At 36.6% G+C, this 26,921-nt stretch overlaps 1 protein-coding gene across 1 annotated transcript in view; it reads left to right on the top strand.

The window, feature by feature from the left end:
• The window catches only part of HS2ST1 (heparan sulfate 2-O-sulfotransferase 1), a 74,447-nt gene that overhangs the window by 39,238 nt on the left and 8,288 nt on the right, over positions 1-26,921 (top strand). The window contains exons 2-3 of the mRNA XM_029959726.1: positions 18,594-18,832; positions 25,110-25,195. Coding sequence (XP_029815586.1) covers positions 18,594-18,832; positions 25,110-25,195 — 325 coding nt within the window. The remainder of the gene's footprint in view (positions 1-18,593; positions 18,833-25,109; positions 25,196-26,921) is intronic.

The following is a 26,921-nucleotide window of genomic DNA, read 5'->3' as shown; positions in this document are numbered from 1 at the left end:
AGAAATGGATCCCTTAGCATGAGTTTCATTTGCATAAGTATGCTATATCTGTGTTGCATAATTATAGACCACCAATATGAGTAGCAGAATATTACATGTCTGGAACTTGAAACATTTTTTTAATCTGACATTTTTGTATTTTTCGTCAATAAAGGGTTGGTTTCATTTTACATAATAGTTGAACAGGGAAATGACGGTTGAAGTAGAAGCAGTTTCAAGCATCTAGTCTGTATATTAGTCATCAACGTGCTTGCTGTATCAATTCTGTGTAACAATTTTTGGGTTTTTTTTATTTAGCAAAATGTAGGCATAAAAATGCATATGACTAACTTGGATTGGGAGATAAAGCTCTAAAAATATAGCATGGAGCAGAAAACAAACACAACTGAAGAAAACCAAATAGTTTCATTTGTCACAGTGTAGTAATTATCTAGGTCTTGATGTATATAAGAGAGTTTAAGAATAAACATTTCCAAGTGATTTTTGTTTGTCTATTGTTCATAGCTTCTTCAGAATGAAGGTGAAATGAAGCATCCATATATTGCCAAAGATAAATATCTAGTGAAACATTATTAAATTAAAATTGAGGTAGCAAATGTTGGTTAAGGTTGATAGAATTTGTGAAATGCAAAGTAGAACGAAACTCTTCTTTTAACTGAAAAAAAAAACCCATAATTTTTGTTTATTTTCTGTAGGTATGTTTGACCTGGGGGAGCTGTCTTGCAGCTGCCATTATCTGGGGACTGCTCCTGCATCAATAGATTGTGTGGATTTTCTTAGTTCAGAATAATAGTGTTTCTATCCATATGTGTTTAGCTTCTTTATTCCTGTTGCTTTATTTTTAGTTGTAAATGGAAACTAGGCAACAGCAACTCGTATGTTGTCTTAACATTTAGGTGAGTTTAAGACAGAGGAGCTTCATAGGATTTAGGGAATACTGGGGAGAATTGACACTGGAAGCAGAACAACTGAAGTCTTGGTCCTTAAAGTGACACCAGTGAGAGTTTGTGTGTTTGAGAAGACACTGATAGCTGTGAACAGAACACAGGTAGGGCCATTGTAGCAGAAAATTCACAATTGTGGACTTTATTACATAATTGTAATGCTTGGCATAATTGTATACTGATCAGCAGTTTTTGATGTTGGTGGCAGGGAGTTATTTTTTTGTTTGGGATTTGGTTTAGGTTATACTATAATAGAGTGCTAGATCTTTTTTCCCCTCAAAGAAGTAAATGCCCCTCAAAGTAAACTAAATTCCCAGTGGCAGAGCTTTGAAAAGAAAGACATTGGATGATATATTCCTCCCCTTTAGTTTACAGGTCTGCAATCAAAAAACTTATTTACTGTTATTTGTATCCCCCAGCACAAATACCAAGTGTATTGAAGATCCTCTGGTTCCTCACTTGGATATATTACTGCATGCTAGTATACCTTCTCTGAATAGATCAGCGGCTCTGTATGCTTTGTTCCTTTTTCAGTCTCTAATAAATGGGCAAAGAAATATCTTGATTATTTTTATAGAAATAGGTATGTTCTGTAGAGCAGAAGTTTGTGGTTGGAGGGAGTTTAAGGGAAGCTTAAGTGATGTCCCCGGTGTTTGCAGCCTGTTCACGAGCCTTTTGTATGTCACGTTATATTACCCCTGAGTTGGAAGATACTAAAACAAAATCCATTAAGACAAGACCTAATGTTATCTCAACTGCCTTACATATAAAAAGATAGATGAAGACTGTCGTTCTTCTGCATAGAGAAAGTCAAATGTCCATTCCCCCTCAAATTCCCGAGGCTTTATAAATAAGCATTTGCATTTGTTCTTTGATAAAGCAACCACAGAAAAAATAGCTGAGGGAGTTGATTGCATAAGCCTTAATGGTTGGAAGATGAGTTCCTCAGGCCTCTCACTGCTTTCTGGCCTCAGAGTGTTCTCATTCAAGTCTATTAAAAGCTACCTAAAAAAACTTGAAAAGCTTCTGAAACTGCTGTTTTGGTGGTTTTTTTTTGTGGAACTAGCACTACTTCTTTACCTCCGATGCACCTGGTTAACCATCAAGAGTGCCTGGTGTTCTTTCATTGTGCTGTACAGGGGTATATTTTTCTAGTCCCTAAGATGGTTTCCCACTTTTTTTTAATGTTTTTTTGGCTGTTTTTATTTTAACTTCACTTGCTAGAATTATGGTTGTGTTTTAATAGTGCTTTTCAGTAAAGTCTGAGACTCCTTCTCTCCAGTTTGGGTTAACAGGCAAGTTCTTATTCAGCTGCATAATGTAAAATAAAGGTAGAACATTGTTAGTTCTTAATGACTAGCCTTATTAACTGTGTCCAGACATATATTGCAGAATTCCGATGCCCTTCCCAAGGGTAAGTTCAAGATAGCTGTGAGCTGCCAGGTTTACTTTATGTAGACTATTCCCAGCTCTCACCAAAATAACATAGACTTTTGGACCTTTTTTTGCAACTGTATATGTCTGTATGTATGAATAAGGAATTCTGGATTCAGTGTTGGCTCTTTAGTAGAGCGTGGAATAATACAACATACTCTAATTGATAGCCAACTTGTACATTACTTCTTCTTTCCAATTCCTGTCCTTCCTCCCCGTGTGTAATGTACTTTGACCTCCTGAATTCACCACATAGATTGGGGTATTAAGAATGTTGTCGTGATTGTACTTGAAGCCCTAACTGTTGTAGCTTGGAGTAATTAATAGTAAGGCCCTTCATTATTATGACTCAGATGACATCTGTATCTTACCTCCCTTACCCCCCATTCCTTTTGGATGGTATGGTCAGCAGCTGTAACCTGACACTGGATTTTTCCTAGAACTTTCTATAATGATCTCTGTATTGTGCTTTAATAGCATTAATATTCACTTTTTAAGTCCTAGCAATGAAGAAAAAGGTTCTGATTAAGTATAATCCAAGACAATACTGTGTGTTTCAAACTAGTTGTATTGGTTGCAACAGCTGATACTACTTTGCCCTTAAACTAAGGGAGCAGTTTATTTGCATACTATTCTGATGTTATGCACCTTGATCTTTGCAACTCGAGTAACTTTCATATCTGAATGGAATAAGCAATGTGTTTGCTATTCTAGCCAAGACAGTTCATTACAGCTTATAATGGGAAAGCTTAATACATTTTTGGCCCGTGATACTATAATCAGTTCTTCTTACAAATCTGTGAAGCTTGGTAGAGCTTCAATGGCTTCCACTGATATTCAGCCAAAAATAAGAATTCAAACCTGGGAAGTCTTGATTTTTAACTGTAACTGAAAGACATGTGTATTCTTTGCTGGGTAGTTTATTGATTTTTGATCCAACATTGTGTGCTTAAAGGTGAAAACATAGTCTTATTTATGCCTATCTTATATGTAAGGGACTTGAAAAAAAATATGAATTAAAAATAGATTGCTGTGTCATAGGCATTACATGGATGCCTATTTTTTTCAGTGATTTGATGTTGGCTAATGGAAAATGTTAAGCATATTTCCTCCTTTTATTTTTATATAAGTTTCTGACAGGAAATCTGTAGCTAAATATCATTTTATGATTTCCATCTGTTCATGTATAATAGTGTCTTATAATGCAGTCCAGATTGCTGCCCAATAGAAATGTCCTATAGCAGGAGATAGGCTTTCAAGTGATTGTTGTACATACTAATTATTTTTTAAATGAGTACTTCATTTAATTTTGAAGACATGTAACTCATTTTCAAGACAGCTTCCTCAATGCAAAAATTCCCATTAATTAACTAAGATAGTGCCTCATTTTTCTACTGCCAGTGTTTTTTAAAAGGAAGTTTTGAATAGTTTTACTACCATGGTAAAACAAGAAAATAAAATTCACCCTTAGATTCAGGAAAACAGAAAACTGTTGCTGAAATGTTTCTTAGTAGCAAACTTCTGTGATCTCTCCGGTGTGGTTCCCAGCTAACGAGGACTAAATTAAAGAGCATTTGTGGTAACAGATATAATTTTAATTTTAACAACTCAGGCGATTTCCTCAAGTATTTAGAGTAATTGGTAAAACTGTTAAAACACTAGCTTTTTGAAAGATGTATGTCAGCATATGTTTTACAATGAAGGTTTCCATCTTTCCCAGCTGGGAAGAAAGACTTGGTAATGGGAACCAGGTGTATCTGTATGGTGGGAAAACAAGAAGCCAAATAAAAAAAAACTTACCTCTGTTATTCGTGCTCTTCATCACGTGTCAGTCTTGATTTTTGCACAACTGACTGTAAATCACTGCAGGGGAGTTGGACTAGGTGACCCTTAAAGACCCTTCCAAACCAAACTATTTTATGATTCTATGATAAATGGTAAATTAATATTGCTTTTCTTCATAAGCTTTGCAATCAAGTTGCCTTTAAATATCTGTACTGCCTGAAAGTTTCCTGCTTTCACATATAATGATAATCTGAATAATAAAATTAACATGACAATCATTTTAATATTTATCAGTTTAGAACTAATTTAAGGACAACTATATTGTGTGTCAAATGAGCCAGGATGCTGCTTGTGACTTCCAAATTGGGCTGAAAGTGCCTCTGAGAGGGAGAACTGTGCTCCCCTGGTGAGATTTAGCTTTATAATAGCCTAAATAATTATTATCAAGGGCTCTCACTTCCTAAAATGAAATGTATTTCACATCCATATTGAATTTCCTTTCACCAAGACAGTTTGTTACAGATGTTTTAGTGTCATGAGTGTGAACTTCTGTGGGGTTTGCAGCTCAGTTGCTATCAATTCCAAAACACTCTCTCTAGATAAGCTAATTTGCCATGGTTTGTTCCCCACGGCTGTGTGCTTTGCACAGGTGACCCTTGGCAGAGGAGGTGGTAGTAGTCCATCTGAAGTTCAGAAGTTGGAACTAGTCATGTGTGTAGTCATGAGGGAGCGTGGATCTATCGGTTTGGAAAATGAAAGCCATTGGATTCAGATGCTTTTTTGATGAATATACTGGATGAGTTAGTATCTGGGCTGAAAGCAGGGATTGTTCTCAAATGCTTATATCCACAACAGATGTGCAGAGACAGCTAGTCTGACTCCCACGGCTCTGCTGGGCCAGCCAGTGCCATTAAACTTGTGTCAATTATCCCATTGCCAGTCACATCCCAGCGCCGTGACAGCTTCCCTCTGATGGCAGGAGAGATGTCTGCTGTGCTCTGATGCACAGTCATCTCTTCCTCCTCCGAGAGAAGCAGCCTGAAACTCCTTTGCTTCAAAGATGTTGAAAGTCATGATTTGAAAACAAAACCCCACAATACCTAAACCAGCCCTTTTCCCCTCTCTGAGCAGTTGGAAGGCACAAAAGCAGAATAGAGCTGTGGCAGCTCAGCACTTTTTTGTTCAGCAGGAAATGTTATATTTTGAAATAAACCATACTATATACAATTGTAAATACAGTTTTTAGAAGTTAATATAATACAGAAATTATACCTCAGCTGAAGAACAGGTTAAAATAGCTTATGGGGCATACAAAATTATTGAAGTTCCATATACTTTTTAAACACCACATGTAAAATCAGGTGAAATTTGTACTACCTGATGAGTTTGCAGGCTTCCAACATTGACTACAAAGGAGGGCCTCTTCTGTAGCCTCTGGAAGAACTGGCTATTATTTTAACCAAATTATCATGAGGATAATTTATCCACATTTGGTAAGACAGAGGGTAGGCCACTTGAACAGAATAACCTTTTTTAGATCTAACACAATTTTCCTGAAAAAATAGCAATATGTATCTACTGAAGTACAGCTCTGTATCTTGCTTGAGGGTTCTCTTTATCTTCTCAGTTGGCCATAGGCGAGTAGCGTTCAGAGATGTGAAGTCCTAATCTACAACAGAATTTTCTTTTGATGAAAAGTGACCCATTTTCTCATTGATAGTGTGATGTTTGAAACATAGTGAGAATTTTTACCCTAGTCAATTTTAATCCTGCAAATTGATGTCAGCCCATGATATCCTCGCCTTCCTGAGACGATAGCATGTTATGAACTAGGTGTCAAAAGAGGTGTGAAAATATTTTGAGGTGGCTGTTCAGAAACTAAGAGAAGTTACTTTTATCTGGGAATATAAAAGTAATAAGACTTCAGATGTTATTTTAATATGAGCAAGGGAGATATGTGTTTACAGCTTACCAAAGTTGGAGCCAAAGTGTTTCTGTCTTTTGAAGGATAAACCGTGACTTCAAAAAGAAAAAAAAAATTGATGGAGTGGATCTAGAGCAGTGACTGAGGAGCTGAAGAGTGAGAGTATGCACATTCTCAGTGTTTACTTGTCATGGACCTTCCTTTGCACCACGTGATACTATAAAGGACTGTACTATAAAGGACTATAAAGGACTTTCCTCCCTTCTTTGTTCCCAAACTTTATCTGAATTGTTCCTGCCAAAATATGCTGTCTTCCAAGTCTACCCATGTTGGTACATGGGTAGTTCCCTCTCTAATCACTGCAAATGAATTTGCTGAGTATCATGAGTCAACGTTTATTTTATTTTACTTTATTTTATTCCTTATGAAACAATGTTGCCAGAGAGTCTGTTTCATGACAAAGAAGTCCTTTACATGGTTTCCTCTGCTCACTCACTCTGAAGAGGAACTTCAGTGTGTGACATGTTTCTGGAAGATAATGTGTCATCTCCCTGGAAACTGAATTCACCAGTGGTATCTTTTGCTTTGAAGTATCCAGGATAAATAAGCTATTTCCTATAGAACGAGGATAAATAAGCTATTTCTTATAAAAAACTGTATCAGTCGTTATGTCCTCCCACAGAAGTTTATAACAGAGTTGTTGTTGTAGCCCCTCCCCCCATTAATGGCTTGGATTAAAATATCTTTCAGACTTAACATTCTAAAGTAGTAACTTCCATTTCATATAGCAAAAAGAAAGACTTATGTGTTTTTTCATGCATACTTTATTTGAATTACCAACAGATATTAAAAAATAGATAACCTTACATGGTTACAGCTTGTTAACATAAAAATGAACTTTTGAACCTTACTATTCATATACACAAAAATAGTAATTGAGACTAATGGAATTTGAGGATGGAGACTTAATGCAACAGCAAGGGAAATTTAAATTGTATATATGGAAACCATCTGTGGTCACTGGAGATTTAAACCAAAGGCAGCTCAAGAGAATTTGGGTTCATGTATGGAGATGTGAAGAACAGAGAGTAAAAATTTGTTTTAGATTAATTCAGTAGTTTTAATACTGTCATAGAAAGGAAGTGTTACAGCTGTACAGCTTCCCTGGAGAAAGCTGAGTTCAGACCAATACCTGCACCTCTGGTGAGGGCACAGAGTTCTCAGTATGATGCCTTAAGCCCCTAATGGTTTTTTATTTTTCTAATAGTTATAAGACTTGTAAATTTTATAGGTAGGTTTTAAAAGCAGAAACCCCTCTGTCCCTTGTTCCTTTCCCTTGTTTATACATTCCCTAACCCTTTTACCCCATTCTATGCCTTCTATATCAACCTACCCCTGAATCCAGTAGCAGTGTTTAGTCTTTTGTCAAGGTAAAGGCCTAGACTGTTTGGAGAACAGCGTATCAGGGCCTAAACCACAGAATACGGTCAAAAACTAGGTGACAATATACCCTTTGTACTCTGATGAAGCTGAAGATGATGAAGTAGGTGGTCCCAAAAAGACCCCAGACCCAATTCTCAGGGGGAGGACCCGGGGCGGTCCAGAGGAAGGGCCAAAGGGTGGACACATCTGGGATTGGATGGATAATGCTATAAAATGTAACCTCTCGGGCACAGCCGGTGCGCGCGTCTATATCACCTATTGCCTTGGCAAATAAACCCTTTCTTATCTCACCCCTAATTAACTGCTCCGGAGATTTTTTCAGAACCAAAATACACCGGCAACAGTATCACATACCTTCTTTCTTTGGAAACGCGGGCTATGAGGTTTCCACAAATCTTCAAAACAGTTTTAGCATGACTACTCATGTCTGTGCTGACCATGTAATACACTGTTTAAAATCAAGTTAAAATATCATCACTGGCTCAGTATTGACAGTTGAAAACACTTCTCTGAATGGCAGCAAAAGGATTATTCCTTTACAGAGCTCTACTGGTTTCAGCCTTATTAGAAATGGGTTAATGCTAGATTTTGGGCTATTGACTATTGTTGGAAGCAGATTACTTGGCTTGTATAAAATAAAATCTGACAATTTAAAGTCTTAATGTCTGCAAAAGATAATCTGACCAAATATGTGAGTGTTCCTAATGTTTGATTTGGGGTGGTTTGCTTTTTTTTTTTTTTCCAAAACCAGTCAACTCTTTATATACTGTGCAGTTCTACACCAACTGCTAATAAAACAGTATGTAAACCAAAATTAATTTGAAATACTAAAAGAGAATCTTGATTCCTTTCTTTCTCTAGGCTTACTGGGGGGAATCTGTAGGAATTCTTTTTGACTTTTATTTCAGTGGCATTGCATTACCCAACATACCATTCTACAATTTTGACTTCTAGAAAGTTCAGTGATGATACACCTTCTGATAATGAATAATTATGGTGTCTTTTAGTCAGGAAGCATTGTTAGAGATTGATGAATACAGATCTGTTGTATCCCTTACTACTGTGGGAACAAAGTTCTGAGCAAGGGGCTGGAATTGTTTTTACCTTTTTTCAACAGCTACCTAAGATGCAGTGAGGGAAATGTTTGCCTGTTTATTCTCATCAAATTTTCATCAAATAGTCCTTATTGAAAAAAGTGCTGGTTTGTGGAAAGACCAAAATACTTCTCGTGCATGTAAGAAAGGAATTCTTTTTAATTAAAAAGATTAATCCAGTGTAAATCTGGATTACCACCAAGACGCTTTCAATGAGCAGCTGGCTCTCCTACCAGTGGGAATCTTTTTGTGCCAAACCACCTCACTGCACACCTCACCAGCCTTGGACTGTTTGTTTTACCAAGCACAAGGAGCTCCATATCACACTGACATGAAACTAGATCAAGCTTTTGCTTGTATAATTTTGATTTTGCTAATCAATGTCTGCTGCGAAGAGATTTATAGTAGTGTTGTTGGTATGCAAGTATTTGAAGAGAGTATGATTGCCATTGTCCCTTAGCATGGAGAAGATAGAAGGTTTTTATTAGCTGCTAGTTGTGTCACAATGATGCATGATTTCAAACTCATCTTGATGATTTCATCTGGGCTTCTCTCATGAAAGCTCAGCTGAACTTCCAGGGTAGAGTGTGGGAGGAGGGTATGTGTTGAGAGGACTTGCAGGCTTTCCATTGTAATATTCCTTCTGTGGACTCTTTCAGTCCACTGGACCACTGCTCCTTTGAATCCTCTGAAAATCAGAGGGGAAGAGCTCCCTTTAAAGCAGATAATTCTTTTATTCAGAAAGGAACCAGGTTGATAATTTGTTTTCCTAGTTCTGCCTAAGAATAGCTTGGACTCAAGGTGTGAAGAGGTGAAGGGTATACCAAGAAGAGTTTTCAGGAGGTAGTTTACAAACTATTAAATTTAGTGTTTGTTGTAGCGTTTAGTTAAGAAAGAGGGGCAGGTTGTACTTTCATTTACTTAAAATGACTTTGATGTTCCTGAAATGTAATTTTTAAATAATCTGTATGTTTTTAGAGATTATTCATGCCTATCTTTTTCATCTCCATCTCAGATGAGATCTTTAGGCTGCAAGCCTTAGTTTAGAATAAAAGATAAAATGGTATTTTTTTTATGTATGTTGATAGTTAAGCTACCTGAACTAGCAAATATCTTGATTAACAATTCTCATATTTGAGGGAAGAATAAAACATACTTTGATTTATACCTAAAGCAACCAGGGTATGCTTCTTAAATGAAGCTAAGAGCAAGATAAATAGTTTTCTTAAAGAAAACAAAAAATATAATCAAGAGCTTATCTAGTCAGTATTTTAAAAATGTGATTAAAATTAATTCTGTTATGACTTAACAACAGTGGGATTCATTTAGCATGCAGGCTTGTTTTGATTTTTTTCAAAGGACTTTACACAAACTCCTGTAGCTACATGAGGGTTAGAAATCATATTTACCACTGTAAATGCTTAATCTGTACATAGCCAATGTTAATTAAGCAAATACCACTCTGTATCTGTTGGTACTACACAGAGTTCTCATAAGGTTATTCTTGGTACTCTAACTTCTAAGATTCCTAGTAAAGTATTTAGCTCTTCTACCTTAACCACGTTGGTTGCCGTTCTGATCAGAAGGCAGTGCTGTTTGCTGTCTTCCTTTTTTTGGCTACTAGACCAGATGGCAATAGCTTGTTTTCCAGATTAGATTAGTTTAGCCAAGAAGTGTGAAGACAAGCGGGGGTATAAGTGTAATATGTTGCAAATAACAGTATATTTTAGCAATTAGTTTTATTAAACATGACGGGGACTTACTGTAATATAGCATTGACCATACATACAGATCTTACAATGATTTTAACAAATAGTTTAGTGGTACTTTTTGCTGTTTTGCTAGCCAGTACCCTTTTAAAAAATGTAAGTGATTGTATGGCTGGAGAGAGCTTATATAGTAGTATAAATAACATATATATAAATAACAAACCAGTTTCCAGAGTGCCTTACTAAGTGGAGTCAGACATTCTATATTGATCTTGTTTTCTTTCACTGTTTGAATTGGATGTTGCTTGAAGGACTGACCTGCACATTTGTGTAGTGGAATGCTTGTGACAACTGTATTTGTGTGTAAAACAGTTCCATTAACTTTTCTTGCAAACACTGAAGACCTGCATTCTGATAGTAAGGCACTATAAATAAGGGCAAACCCTGTTGTAGTATACTTAGCTGAGGTTTATTATTTAGAGAGCAAATCCCTGATTTGCAAGTATTTTTCATTGTTTATCATAGTCACAGTGCTTCTTAACAGTTTACTGGCAGTTTTGGGGTTCTGAAAAGCCACAAACCTTTTCCTTGTGTGATTACATCCTTCTCTTTACAGCTTTCTGTTATTCCAGTTTACTTGTCCTAAAGAAACATGAAATTGCAAGTGATTGGGAGGAAAAAAAGATGAATGGTGACTGTTGTGTTTGCCCTCATGCTAAATCATCAACTTGAAGTCAACACTTGGGTCAAGCAAAACAGTTCAAAGTTGGAGAGTTTATGGAGCTGTTCAACATATGCTTATTTTTAAATGTACTACTACACCATGTTGCTTAAAGTGCTTTTGTAAATTTTTATGTAACTTTATAATTAGTATTAGGTGGAGTATTCAGGAGACATAGTAGTGATACTGTAGTTGGAGCTGAAGATTTAAGTATGCACCTTTTATTTTCAAGCATTTACAATTTTTTCAGAATTTCATATTTGGTGGAATTAAAACCTTCCCCCCCCCCCCGTTTTATTAGATGTTGTTATACCAAAATTTCTGCTATAAACCATATTATTTCTGGGAGTAACCATGCTTATTGGGGTAGCTAAGCTTTGATCTATATATGCAATTCATCTGATCTGTGACTTTCCGTGGGGTTTTGTTTTGTTTTGCCCTTCATGGTACAACTTGAGATGTAGACCCTTATCTGTCTTATATATTATGTGACTGAAAGACAGATTGACTTTATAGTATGCTGGGAGAAAAATATGTAAAGCTCTAAGTTAACTGTAGTCTAAAAAGAAAAAAAGAAAGAAAAAAGATTAAAAAAGCAAATACTTGGTCAGAGCCTAATCATTAAATACTCTCTTCATAAATGCAGTTGATCAACTAAAAAATTTGCAGAAATAAGAGAAATGCAGGCTCTAATTTTAAAAACAGGTTGAAGGTCTATGTGGGATAGTGATTTCACTGTTCAGTAAACCCTTTTTGTCTTAGTTTATATTCAAACCCTTAACGATATTACTCACTAATCGGTATGTTTCTACTTACATGTTCAAAATAAAACCCTGGCAAAAATGCTGCCTTGAAATAAAGTGACAAATATCAAATGCTAGTGGAACTGTAGCAGGTTTTTTAGTGTCGCTAATTCTAATTTTCAGACAGCTGCTGCATTAGTTTTCAGTTAATGATCTCAGTGCTTCCTTGGTGGTCTGTATTGTCGGGGGGGGGGGGGGGGCAGGGTGGGCTTGTTTTTCCTTTTAACTAGTTCCAATGAGCATTTGTTGAAGTTTAAAGTTTGGAGTTTGAAAACAGTTCTCTTCTGTCTGGAAAGTGCATTAACCACTATTAAAGAAAATGATTTGGCAATGTTAGTGACTTTTAATTGGTCACAAAACTACTGGGCTTTATTACAGAAGATCTTTTATACCTGTATCTTTTCATGCATTACTGGAAAAAAAACCAAGCTGGAATAAAATTTCTAAAATTAGTCATTAGAATTTCCTGCAACTAAGGCAACAGTTCTCTTCTGTCTGGAAAGTGCATTAACCACTATTAAAGAAAATGATTTGGCAATGTTAGTGACTTTTAATTGGTCACAAAACTACTGGGCTTTATTACAGAAGATCTTTTATACCTGTATCTTTTCATGCATTACTGGAAAAAAAACCAAGCTGGAATAAAATTTCTAAAATTAGTCATTAGAATTTCCTGCAACTAAGGCAACTGAATTCTTAGAAGGGGAAGAAAAACATGGGTTTTTTGACCTGACTGGAAAACCTTAAAATTACTTTTCTGATATTATTTTAAGTTTTTTACTCCATTTTCATCCTTTTATGGGCTTTGTACAGGATCTTCACTTGCTGTAGGTCAGAACTGGGCTCAGAGCAAGTATGTGCTAAGGCTGTCCTGGAATTTGAGGACTTTTTAAAGACAATGTTAAATTAAAGGTTTTAGCAGATATTTCATTTGACAGATATTTAATCATAGCTGATTAAAGACAACTAGATGTGCAAATGAGACCAGCAGTCTTTTTTGTCAGAAATGCAAATAGCTAAAATCCCTTAAGTGTTAAGACATTTTTATTTAGGTAAGTTGTTCTGAGCTACACAGATAAATATCTAAGAAAAGAAGAAAGCAAAATGTCCAAGTTATTCTTTTAACCAGAATAAATTATGGCTATTGCATATGGCATTAGCAGTGATTTCCAGAAGTGTGGTTCCCTGAATAGTATCTTTTAACCAAAATTTCTGAAGCTGTGAAGTGATTTGGAGTAGTTTGGAGGAGGGGTTGGGAATGCTATAGGACCATCTACCCTCTGTCTAAGTGTTCTTGCTACCATCAGGTTTCACTGATGCCTGAAAAAAATTAACTGAAATTGCAGGTTCATTTCTTACAAATCCTTGTCTTATATCTGCCCAAAAATATGTGTTGGTCTTTAAGTGAAGTTGATTAAGAACCCGTGGTAGTTCTGGTGTTAGTAAGACTTCAAACTAGAGCAGTATAGAGTTATTATTTGTAAAGGTCTTTGAAATCAGAGTTAGAATGTTAAGACTAATACTGATACCTTTCACAAATTTAACTTTTTATTAATTCAGTCTATATTTTTCCTTCAGTTTTAATGGAGTATAGTGACACAAATCCTCCATGGCCATAAATTGTCATAGCACCATTGATTCTTTCTCTTTTCCTCTCCATCCCTGAAGTATTGATATCCACATACAGGAGCACTCTGGTTTGTAAGTCACGTGCTGCTAAACAGCTCCCAGAGGAGGCCACATTTCAGTGACGGATGAAGGCTGTGTGTATATGGTGGGTGTATATCATTTGAAAATGATTCAGAACATTAACTTTGCTGCATAATTATGGTTCAGTTTTAAGCTGCCGTTCAGTTTTCATTCTTCATCAGAGGAGAATGGAGTCAGTAGTGACTAGGTTTTCAGTCCTGCCTGGGTTCAGTATTTAGGCCAATCATGTGTTTAATGCAGCTTTTGGGCAGGGAAACAGCTTGAGAGCTGCTCACTGCCTCAGGCTACCAGCTGCTTGCCTAATTGGCCTGGGAGCACAGTGGAAAGAAAGCTGAGACACCAAGTTAGCTGGAGTCAGTGTTGTTCCCAACTGGAAGAAACCTGCTTATCAGGTTAAAGTGGCATCCAGTGTCGTAGATGAACAGCAACTATTTGGTCAGGGATGGTGCTATCAACACGAGCTGTCCAGTTCCTTCACATCAAGTCAGTGTGAGTGAAGTTTGAGTCCACATCTTCTTTTGTTGGGCAATATTTGAAGGCTGCTGAGCTAAAACTTATTTAAAAACTGAGTCTTTCCTCATCCGAGTGGGAGGTTTCACAAGGAATTATGGCAGGCACATAAGACACGTTGAAGAGAGAGCCTAAATAATATCCGTAGATACATACAGAAGGAAAACAGATGTAGAGGACAAAGAGTGTAGTTTGGGGAAGTAGAGCAGTACGCTCTGAAATATTCTTCCAGTTACTCAGTGAACTTACCTTTGACAGCCAGCGAGCCTCAAAATGTATCTTTCATCAGGAGTGGTAAGTGCTAAGTTACAGGGTAAAGAAGAGTTTCTGATTTTGATAGATTTCTTTGTTAAGAAATCCCTGGAGATTTTTATGCTTATGTGAAAAATGTGAGGAATTTGAAATGTTTGGTTTTGTTAATCTTTAAGCTGTTAAAATCCATGTCACACTATTTTCTTTGGGAAGAATGTATTTTGTATGCAGTTAACACTTGGATTTGAAGTAAATGCTAATAAGCTTGTTTTACCTGAGACATTCATCTGTTTGAATGTGCAAGGAATGTAGACTAATAACATCTTATGATCACAGTCATTTGTTTCTATAATTATTTAAATATTGTTCAGTTGGGTGATTTGTTTCTGTAATTATGTAAACATTATTCAGTTAGGTTTTCAAATATTTTTGTAGGTATGTTTGGGTCCAATGCATTTTCACAGGTGATTTTACTAGTTGAGATCCTAACAAAATAGGACTAAGTGGTCCAACTTGGCCTGTCCATTTCTTTCCAGGTGTTTTTAGTAACTTTTGAGCTTTTTGAGAAACTGCTTTGACTTGAAAGGGCAGCAATCTCGAAGTGGTGGTATACAGATTGAATGTTGCTATTAGTGCTTCTGTTAAAGGAGAAGACATAATTTGCCCATTATATGTTATTTTCCGGTAGTTTCTGACTGGCAAACCACTTTATTGCTAGCCATGACATTTTCTGGTTTATTGCTACAAGAGGATGGCCCAAGAAAAGTAGGTCATAGGAAGATGCTAAGTTACAGATGGGATAAAGGAAGATTTAGCAGGTCGTATAGACAAATAGGTGGGAAAACTTGTTCTGCTGTTTACAAAGCAGCTACTTCAGCCAACTAAAGACTTTCTGCAAGTAATTCATCTGCTGGTAAATAATCAGTGTAGCAACTGTTATTACACTGATCATATGTGGTACTGCCTGTGTGCAAACTGTCCTTGCCGTTGATGAATGTTTGCTTGTAGGACAACTGCAGATGACAGAACAGAGTTTTTTCCAACTGTATAGTAATTATATTGTTTATTACAGTGAACTCAAACCAGCAGTAATAAAAAAGTGTGAGACGATATTTTATGCCTTAAAATTATCCTGTATGAAAATCTGTCTCATACTCAAAATATCACTTGCTTAAATGCTGCTTATCTGTTTCAATGGATGTAGTTATATAGTGTCAAATTTAGTGTGGAGGGTCTTAACCCTGTTTAAGCATTTAGCTCGTAATAATTTTGCAGAGATGTTTTTCTTACAAAATGAAGTTTAAATAGAATGCAATGAAAGCAGTGAGATTGTAGAGCATTTATCCACAGGATCTCTGATAGGAAAGAAATCACTTATCCTGATTTATTTTTTTAATTGATTTCAGTGAAACCAGTCCAACCTTATGTAGACAGGTTCTGTAATCAAAGTTAAGTTTGCAGGGCTGTCATCTAAGAAGATGTTTGGTAAAAAAAATATACTTAATAAATACTTAGTGTCTTCTTTCTTCCTGTCTTCTACATGTAAAACATCATTAAAGCATACATTTCATTTCTATCATACTTCTGAAGACACATAAGCAATGTTCATTTTTCAACCATTACAGGACTTTCACTTCCAAGATTATTTAAATTTTATAGAAGAGCAAATGAAGTAGTTAAACAAATGCCTATCAAATCCTCAAGTTCTCTAACTCCTAATTAACTAATTATGCCAAAGACTATTCTCAGATGCATGTTACCATAATTGGACCTCTTCCCTCTCCCCAAATAAATAAATAAATAAGCAAATAAATAAGTAAAATCCATATTCATCAAATCACTTGTCATTTTAAGAGTTAAACTGACTTCTCAGAAAGTATCAAAAAAGCTTCCTGACTTCACAGGAAAAACTGCAAACTATTTGTGACTGGGAAAAAAAATTTGTACAGAACTTGCAATTTTCTTTATTTTGTTATTAATAGACTAGAATGAAATAGGCCTTCAGGGTGGCTGACCAGGTTAGACACTTCCAGGTATTTCATTCTTTTCTCAAGTAACTTTAGCTTCCCTTGCACTTCAGCAGTTTATGCCATTCACTTCATCTCAGCTTTTGTTCTTTAACTATTGCAGCTATTTCAGAAAGGTAATTTCAGTGCTTCGTCATAAAGATTAGTTTTGATTTTAGTTTGAAATTTAAAGGCTCCTTATTCTTTTATCATAGATCTGTCTGTGTACTTCATGCTTGTGAAAGTTGTGTTCCTTGCATGAGTTCTTGCTTTCCCCCCTCGCCATGGGAAGTTGAAGGAGGTAGGATGCAATAGCCTTTCTGCTAATTGCATCCAATCATACAGCTTTTATATCTTATGCATGGTCTTTAAAGTGCACTTATCACACTAATTCTTGAATCATCATGGTTTAAAATACCTCATTAGAGGAAGACTTCTCATCAGTCCTCTTGCAAATCATGTCTGTTTCTTGTGAATGTTTCCTTCTTCCATGTAGAAGGGGAAGCTTCCCTCTGTGCCAGCCAGCCTCATCAACCCTGGGGTTCTGTGCAGCTATGATTCAAATCTAGCTTAGATCTACTACTCTGGTGTGAAAATTACCAATTAAATTTGTTTCATTTCAGCCTCTCTAGGTGGTATTCAATATCTATGTAGCCTTGGGCAGCCACATGGTTATGTCCCCTACCAAATGCTTCCTCTAATCTGTTACTGGCAGAAAGTTGCCAGCCCCATTTTGTTGTAGCCATCTTCAGATACATGAAACCTGAGTCTGTTGCCTCATTTCTTTCCAAAATAGGACATTTGCCAGCAGTGATGGGAGAGGTAGTAAATGAGAAGGAAGGAGCAAAAACTGTGACTGATGTAGTGGGGAGCAACAGATGTCATGTGGAAAATTGAGATATACTCAATAAGCGTTTTCTACAAACATTTTTATACTGATGTAACTTAGTTATGGGGTGTGAGATATGAGCATATGAGAGACTGAGTGAGTTTAAGCTTTGAAACATTTCAGACAGATGGAAGTTTCTGGTTGAAGACAATTTATGTGGAATTACAGGCTAGTGGTGTTCACAGCTTAATGATTCTGCTCTAAAAGTGATTTTATGTTATAATTAAAGAGATGTGGTGAAAAAGAATAGAAGGAGCTGGGTTATGGAAGCAAGGGAAGTAAAGGCCAAGAGCAGCTGCTGTTAAAAGTGTGTCATCCAGAAAGAGCTATACCCTGCGTTAGAACAAAATACAGGTTACTCTTGTGTTATCGACTTCAGCTTGTGCTGTTGACAAATGCAGATTTCTTTGAATACATTATTAAAGGCAATATCACCATAAATGAATGAGAAAAGATGCTTTGACATCTGTATTGCAAATCGTATTGTAGTATATACTTAGCTAGAACAGAACAAAGCTCTGTCTGAATCAGCACAAGATATTTGATATTCAGCAGCATAAAAAAAAAAAGTTGTAATACTGTGAATTTTATTTTCCAAATAAGCTTTTAGCACTTGAAGCAGTGTTCAATTACTCAGAGTATTGCCCTTTGTATAAAAGTAAAGATGGTTTATTTGCAAAGTACTCACCTTGCCAAAATGTCTTGTTCATAGCTTGCTTTTCCATGTTTCTTTCTTTTTGATGCATTTAAGTCTTTCAGTACTCAGAGATCACTCTTCACCTTAATGTTAACTGTTTTATAAGCACCTCTTGCTTTTATTTTAGTCAACCCCATTTACTGTAATGCTTTACATTTTGTAAAGAGTATCAATTGAAATAACAAAACAAAAGTTTCATCTGAAAGACAGTGCAGTTAAGGACTAAATCTCTGGTGTTAGTATTTCTACTACTTCCAGAAAATTCATATTCTTCAAATTGCTTGAGTTATTCCTTCTATTATAATTTTTAAATAGGTTTATTATAGAAATGATTTGGGATATTTTGGGGATGTTGCCATTTTGATAGTGCATTATAGATGTTTTTCTTTAGAGACGATGGCTTTCTGTAACGTCAGTGTGAGTCATAGAATATGGTATGTGTTCCCTAAGCAGATTGCTTTCTAGTCTTTGTGTTGGACTAACTCCCCTTTTGTCTTTCATAGATTTTTATAGATTAAGTTTTGCTTCAGATGTGTCAGAAATACATGACAGCAAGTGTTACCTTCATTGCTGAGGAGTTACTGCTTTTCACCAGATTATTTTTGTTCTGAGGTTTGGACTTCAGAATTGGTGATATTTACATTGAAATTTTGTATTTTTCATCCTTAACAGAAAGAGCTATTGCAAGGCATGAAGTCAGAGAAATAGAACAACGTCATACGGTAGATGGTCCCCGACAGGATGTGACACTGGATGAAGAAGATGATGTGGTGATTATTTACAACAGAGTACCCAAGACTGCCAGCACATCCTTCACAAATATTGCCTATGATCTTTGTGCAAAGAACAAATATCATGTTCTACATATTAATACAACCAAAAATAATCCTGTTATGTCTCTGCAAGATCAGGTAAGCTGCTATATTCGAGATGTCTTTATGAAATGGGAAAGCACAAAAAAAAACTTTGCTATTGCAGACTTAGATGATGTGTTGTAATTGGCTTTTATGTCATGTTTTCCCATATAAATGAATTCTAATGTGTTCGTGTTTTCTTTGTAAAGAATTAATATTATTTCATAATAGTAGGTTTAGGTTTTCTCAGGGCTACTGGAGGTGGTAAGTATCTATTTATTGGATAAAAACAAAGCTAAAAAGGGACACACCTGGGGCAGAAATGACCTTTGTTGTTATAACTGTTTTGGCTGTGTAATAGTACTCGCCTGTCATCTCCATCTGCAGTGAATGCAGTCTTAGGTGATTTCCTCTCTGAGTAGTGCAGGCATTGTGCCATGCTGTCAGGGCTATACTTGTGTCTTTAGTACTGGATCTGGTCAGGTCTCCCAGGTGTTAAAAAACAGGTAGAAAAAAGTGGTTGTAAGTAACTTGCACTCTAAGGGATGGGTCACTTTGCATCCACTTAAAGCTTTCACTAAAATCACTTTAGTCCCAGGCTAGAAAGGATCATGACTACTACTGCATCAGATGATGAATATTAAAAAAAGATGAAGGATCAAAGCCCTGTTTTTCTTGGGGTGGGGTGAGGAAGTAGGTTTTTTGATTTATTTTTTTTAATATTTTTTTTGTTGTCATGAGTGTGCTTGCAGGGAACCCAGGTCAGAGATCTGAAACGTCGCTGTGTCATCATCCCTGTCTGTAAAACAAATGTTTCCAAACTCTCGGGTCTGTACTGCCAGTTGTATGCTGATTATCTTAAGCTGATATTCAGCAGAGGCAGGAGCTGTTCTGCATTGCAGCATGTCAGCACTGAGCCTTCCAGCTCCTTTAGGTGGATGTCTACAGGTAGAAGCGGCTCAGCACAGCTCCTGGACTGGGGCAAGGGGAAGCAGATGCTAACAACCCTTCACTTCCAGTTCTGTATGTAGGAGAAAGATTGGGGTAGGAATATCAGTGCAAGGGACATAGTGTACTTGGGTGGGACTGGAATCTGTTTTGTGATAAAGGGGGTGTGTTATTGTTGAGTATTTGCGGTTGTGAAATCGTTTCTTAAATATGAAGATGATATTGTTATACATGATTGCAGAGATTACCAAAAGTAAATCTGGTAGCCATCCCTATAGTCCTGTCCACTGCATAGAACAAGTACAAAAGACCTCTGTACTAAGAGCAGAGTGATTTTTTCAAATGATTTAATAAGCCTATATCTGTTTTTTTTTAAAAATCATACTCAGGTCAGTCATAGTGCTGTACTTCCCACCACAAATTCTGCTTCTGTCAAGGTGTCTCTTTGAAGTGTAGTGGTCTGTCCTGAAGGATAGGAGAGCCAGTCGTTGATGGTGTAAGTTAAACATAGGCTACCTTACCTTAATTTTCTACTTCTGTTTGGACTTAATCGAAATAAAGTTTGTTTTTCACTGGCTTAGTTTTTTCTAAGAGAAACTCTCCTCTTCATCTTCCCTCTAATAATTAGCAATTGAAAAATGACAATCCACCAGTGCTGGGCATGTATATAATACTGTCAGTCCTACCTTCATTTCACACTATGCTATTGTCCAAGGTAGTAAATTAAGTAGTTTAATTATACAGTTGATACTACTCTTCTTCAATGGCCATTAACTGGGAGATGCTGACAATGAAAAACTTCATATATTGCATAGTTGTTCAAAGACGAAGAAATAATTATTCATCTTTAATATATTGAGATAGCAACTTGCCATTTTAAGTCATAGTGCATAATTCTGGAGATGGCAGGCATGCTGAGTGTTAGCAGATGAGGTTTACTCTGTGTAGGCTTGGATTTGCATGACATATTCACGTACTGCCTTCATCAGTATAGCTTGTTTGAGTGCACTAGGTCTATATGCACCAGTAGTAAAATACATGAACACATCACAGAGACAAAATTGTTCTATTAGTGATACTATTTGTTAAAGCAAATATCCGTAAGCAAGGTGAAGATTGCCTTGGGACCGGCAGAAATTTGTAGAATAGTGAGCCTTCCTTTATGCAGTACTTCTGCTGTAGTTTTCCCAAACTACTGTAATTCTGTAACAGATTTTAAGGTCTCTGCCAGAGAATCCACTCCAAATATAATCTGTATCTGATTTAAGATAATCTGGTAAGAGTCCTAAAACCCATTTTAGTTTCAGATGGAACTTGCCCCAGCAGCCCTCCTTTCTTTTGCAGCATCTCTGGCAGCAGGATCCTGGGAACTACCCCTCTTTCCCCAGGTTGGGCCTTTTCTCTGCAGCAAGCTGAGTGTCATGTTGCCCGTGTTTCATTTCTCACCTGTGTGGTCTGTAGTAGAAGCACTTGCTTTCTTCATTAAATCAGAGTAGTTTGGTTGGATTTTACTTGTTGCTTGCTTGTTTTAGCACCGATACTTTCTGTCCATAGAAGTATGCCTGTGTTATGGCTATCAGGATGGAATACCAGCCACACAAACGGTATTATTTTTGTTACATGGTGAAATTGCCACCCAAAACATTTAAAATGAAATAACTGTTCTGCATTGCAGCATGTATTATTGATATATTATTAGAAAGGTGGGTATAAGAACATTCTCCGTGCTGTTGCGAATGGTACAATTACCCAGTGTTTCACTCCCTCAGCTTGCTGTTTTCTGTTTCTTGTTCTTTTTTTCTACCACAGTTTCTCTCTCCATTTTTCTCAGAAGAGCAACCTGAAAATGTATGATCTTGCTTCCAAGTGTATTCTAAAACAGTGGCCTCTCAGAGGACAGTGCACTCATACTGACTTAAGGGGTACTTCTTTCCTCTGTTAATGAAGGTTTCAATGGCTGTCAGAAGTGGAACAAGTTGAAGATTGCAGCAACTCTGTTAGGTGGAAGTACTGTCATGTGCTCCTGAGCATTTAAGAATTTTTCTCTTGGGAGTTGAGTAGTCTAGTGAGTATGAGTGCTGCACGTGTGCCAGTTGTATTTTTCCTTCTGAGAAAGAGCTGTACGTGCCAGGCGGGTATCCTGGCTGTACTGTGGCTGAACTGGTGAGCTGAATCTTTACACCATCTCACAGAACTGATTCTCAACTGCCCTTGACTTGAGCTTGCTTGTGGTTGCTCATGGCATGCAGCCAAAGGTATGCTGCTAGCCTGTTTCCAGCATTCCTGACCCTCTGATTTAGAGCTAACTCTAAATTATTAGTTGATGTGACAATTGAGGATAACTAAGATATCACTGCCTTGCTGCAGAGGGATTCTCATTCAGTCATCCCCTAATGCTTGATCTTGAAATCTGAATCTGAAATTTCCTTTAATGGGAACACTGTGTTGGTTTTCAGTCTTACTTGAGAGCCCTTTTTCTTGTAGTTCAAATGGAAAATCCTCATATGTTTTCACCAGTCTGGGCTTATGATATTCATTCCCCCAGTCCTTTGTAATTTTAAGTCAGTTATTTAGCAATTGACAAAGCAAACTAGGATATAATGTGAAAATCTGGGGCTTTTTTGGTATCCAAAAAGCCCATATGATACCAGGCCACAGGGAAATGACAGACCACCTTTTGGGCATGGTAAAAGGGATGTGTGTGTGGTCAACTGTAGAGAAGAGGGAATGATAGCTGCAGTTAGTGGACAGAGGTAAGAGCTTATAATGTCACTTTAGTGCTCACACAGATTTTTCTCAGACCAAGTATGCTGGTTGTTTTTTTTATCCTTTGGCTCTCTGGGACTTGTTTTAAATTCTTACCGTTCTAGAAACTGAATGTATTTAACTTACCTTTCTGGACATCTCATACCCACAGAGTGCATTTGATCTGGCTTTTTAATTCAGTGAAGCTCAACTGATTTCCCCCTTAGTAAAGGCTGTGAAGCAACTTTATAGCTGATTATATAAAAGCACCATGAAACAACTTCACAGGAAATCCATTCATGTCTATCTGAACTTTTAAAGTCACCTCAAATTTTATTCAGTTGGGTTCAGATGGAGAAGCTTGCTCTGTCACTTGAAAGCTCCAGTATCTGCTAAGCCCTGAAAAGGTAAAATTGATCATATTTAACAGTATGAAGCAGTGAGCAATATTCGTCTCTGACCTAAAATGTGTGAATCCAGGCTCATTAGGCTCTCTGTGACCTGGAACAATTCTGATTTTTGGAATGCTGCAAACTGTGGGAGGAAAAAAAATCTCTTGCCTGCAGGCTAGTTATAGGTGTTAAAAGCTTTAGTTCTCAGGGGCTCAGTGTGTTGCTGGTCCATCTTAAGGCGGATGTAAATGTCACAGCTGTCATATAAAACCTTCCTAGCCTTCTCTTAACTGGTGTTAGAGGCTAGACCATCCATCCTGTATTCGTAAAATTTATTTCCTTAGTAGACAACAACATTGTAAGACAAAGACAATAAAGGATTTTTTAACTGTTTCTGGAACAGATGTCAGATGATGGCATGGGGATCTAAGACAAAAACCTTGGAATTTTGTACTTAGCATTTCTTTGTGTCTAGTTGTAGTCCATTAGAAACTGAAATCTGGATGGTGTTAAATTTCAGAAAGTTTGTTCATGGAAACGTAACTGAAAAGTGTGCTTTAACATGCACACTGCACTGGACACCATAGGTTTGCTTGTGGAGTTGTATTGACCAACCATGACATTTTGGGCTTTGTGGGTGAAGGAAGGGAGGATGACACATTTAGGAAACTTCTTTCCCAGGTAAACAGATATTCATATCTGAGGCTCTCCACTGAAACTATCTTGTCATTAATCTCTGAAAGGTACAGTCAGTGAAAGTGTGGTTTGTTTCAGTAGCAGTAATGTTGGTTCAACTGGATTCAAAGTCCCATATTATCAGTTTGTGCTGTGCACAAAACCAGACAGAAAGCCAGTGCAGTTTATGAAACACCACTGTATTACATTGTGCAGTACTTTTTAGGTAGATTTGCCACAATTTTCGTGTGCAATACATGGTTTAAATTTTGCAATGCTGCAGACTGTGAAATTTGAACACTGGAAAGGTTAATGTTGCCTGTTATTAAAAAGTAACATACATTTCTTTTACCTGAGAGTCTAAGAGCCAGTGTTTGAGGAAATAAGTACAGGTTATTGACCTCTTAAATCCTATACTGTGAGTTTTGCACCTTTGAAGAAACAGCAGCAGGCTAGTCTCGCCTCTTAAAATCCTCAATTGGTAGGTTATAATAAATAATAAATATCGTGCTTCAGGACATTCTCAATCCATTTGACCTTACAGAATGTTAGTGTGTTGTCTTGAGCTCTCAGCCTTTCCTTTTTTGACTCTTGTCTCACCTCAGTATCTCCATGGTTATCTATTTCACTGTATAACAGAAAAGATATTGTAGATGTGCAGGGAACACTATCTTCTAATTCTTAGCCTCAGAAATTGCATATCATTGTCAGACAGCTCAGGCAGTACAAATTTATCATCCTTTCTTTATTATCCAATTCACTAGTTTTGAAACAACTTTCAGTTAAATGCTTTGATGTTAAAATATTCTGTTCATCTAATAAAGCCAAGCTCTATCAGGATTTGCATGTCCCACTTAATTTGATCACACTCTCTGTTTTGGGGCTTGTATCTTACTTTGTTCTTTGAAATGTAAAGCTATTCCTATTTTTGTGAAGTTTGCCAAAAACTGCTTTATCAGCCCTTGTGCAAAGGCTACTTCATGATTTAACATGAAAGTTTCACTGGAATGTTAGGTTTAAGGTGTCTATTCAAAATAGTAAACTATAGACCTTATTTACACCGCATGCATTTATAAAATGTCTGGATTGCTTGTGCGTTGCACTGTGGGGTTGGGGAGCAAATGAACCATCAGATTTTTCTTATGTCCCAGTGAAATAAGTCTAAAGACATGCTTTTGTAAATCTGGTACACTTTTATTTGAAGGATTAAATACGGATCAGACAATTCTATCAAAGATGTATGTGCATTTCTGCTGAAGGAATTCCGCATTCCTTTCAAATTACAAATAAAACGTACTGACAAAAATATAAATGTTTGTCTTGCGGATGTTTTTGTGATACCTTTCCTTCAATTGCCCTTCTGATTGCTCTATTCTGCATTTGTTTAGTTTCTGATCATTAAATTGTGATGATCTAAAATCAGCTGGCACTTTTTTTTTTTGGTAATATTCAAAATAGACTTTTTCTTTCTAATGCATTATAAGATTTTACTTAGAAACCAGGAAACACCATGTATGGGAAAGCGTAATGTGTTCCAGCAGTGCAGAAACACTTTCTGCTGTCTACTTTTACAGGTCCGATTTGTGAAGAACGTGACTTCCTGGAAGGAAATGAAGCCAGGATTTTACCATGGCCATATATCTTACCTGGACTTTGCCAAGTACGTTCCCTGGGAGGTTTCCGTGGAGCAGAGTAGGCTCCGACCGGGCTCTCAGTGCCCTCTAGTGGTGAAAGCCTGGGAACTGCAGTTTGGTAAAAATCCACACACTGACATTCCCATGATGGGCGATATTCGGGGTTGATTTTCACCGTTTGCTCTTGTCTTCTTGCATGACAAAATGTAGCCAAATCTCATTTAAGAAATATTTATATACTGGGATTAGTATTCCGTGTCTGTATTGCAAGCTTGTTGTGCTGAAAATCATGGCTTTTCTCTGAAAGCTGGCAGTTCTGTCTTGGGATTGTCTTCCCATCTGGGGAAGTTTAACATATCTATTCTCAAAAATGTTTCATAATAGGTAATTATGGGTAAATAAAGGGTAATACCACCTACCTCTTAAGTTATGTAGTTCTTCTCTAACGTAGTATCCCTTTACACTTTATCGGAATCTGAAAAGTTATACTTTAAAGTAGTTTTCTGGCTTATAATAATTGATTTCCTGTAAAAAAGCACTGAAATAATTCTTGTGGAGTTAAATCCTGCTACTTCTAAAATTAATTTAAAATAAAATGAGGTAAAAATCCTCCCACTGACTTCAAAGGTTCAGGATCGTATCTGTATTCCCACTTTCATATGTTTCTTTTCTTGTCTTATTTTTGCTTCTGGATCTAAAGCAGTGATCCTTCGTAGCTCAGTCTTATGAAACCTCCCCTTGAACTGACAAGTCAGTTTTGCTTAAGATGCTTACTAGGCAGTGCTTCGTCTTGAATTTGGAGCATGTGGAAAATGGTTTAAAATTGAAAGTGGAATTTTCAGATCTCATTATATTCAACTGCACAAACGATAGTAACCCACTACTTTTACCTCTTGCCGACAGTCAGTCCTCAGTGTTATGTTTCTGTGCATATTAATTATTTAATGAAATTCTTTTTTTGTATGTAGTAATTCCTTTTGTTTAGTCATTCGTTTGAATTATTCATTCTGTCATGTACACTGATTTTTAATTTGAGCTCTTTATTACAAAGAATGAGATGGGGGAGTGAGACCTTCATAGATTCCCTATACAGTGTATTATAGAATAGAAAATGCTAAAAGCTACAGTAGTAGCTGAAAATGACCAATGGCACCAAGTAAAAGCTTGGAGTTTACAAAAAGTAACAGGCAAAAAGTCTTACTTGCAGGTCAATCAATCAAATAAAATATATCGAATTTCATTAGTTTCCTTTCTGCCTTTTTAAAGTTAAAATGCTTCAACATTAATAAATGCTTGAACTGAGTAATAGCTTTCTGGAGCAGCAAAGCTGAATGTTATTTTATTCGTTACTTACTTCATAAAGCTGAAAACATTTTCAGATACTGGAATTTCTAAAACTAAAATAATTATTTTACATCTAGAAAGCATCTAAGCAATTTCAGAGATTTCTTTCATCTGCATCTTCCCTTCAGGACTGTGTTATCCTTGTCTTTGTTGTTTGTTATCCTTTCACCTAAGTGATTTATTTTTTTCCCACAACAGCTTGCTTTCTCATACTTTGGGTTTTCATTATTAAAATAATATCTTGAATACGCTGGTTGTGCTTGGCAAGGCCCACACCTTTAAGGCTGTGAGGTATGTTCTTGTAATGAACATTCTTGTAGTTAAGAAGTGTAAAATATTTCAGAAAAGTCAATGTCTCCTTATACATGAACATCAGACTTAGGTCCTCTGTCAAATATCAGAAGTACC

The sequence above is a fragment of the Manacus vitellinus genome, unplaced genomic scaffold, assembly GCF_001715985.3.
Source record: "Manacus vitellinus isolate BGI_N305 unplaced genomic scaffold, ASM171598v3 scaffold_21_pilon, whole genome shotgun sequence".
Classification (NCBI taxonomy): Eukaryota; Metazoa; Chordata; class Aves; order Passeriformes; family Pipridae; genus Manacus; species Manacus vitellinus.
Note: the sequence above shows the minus strand (reverse complement) of the source record. Positions and strands in the feature narration are given on the sequence as shown.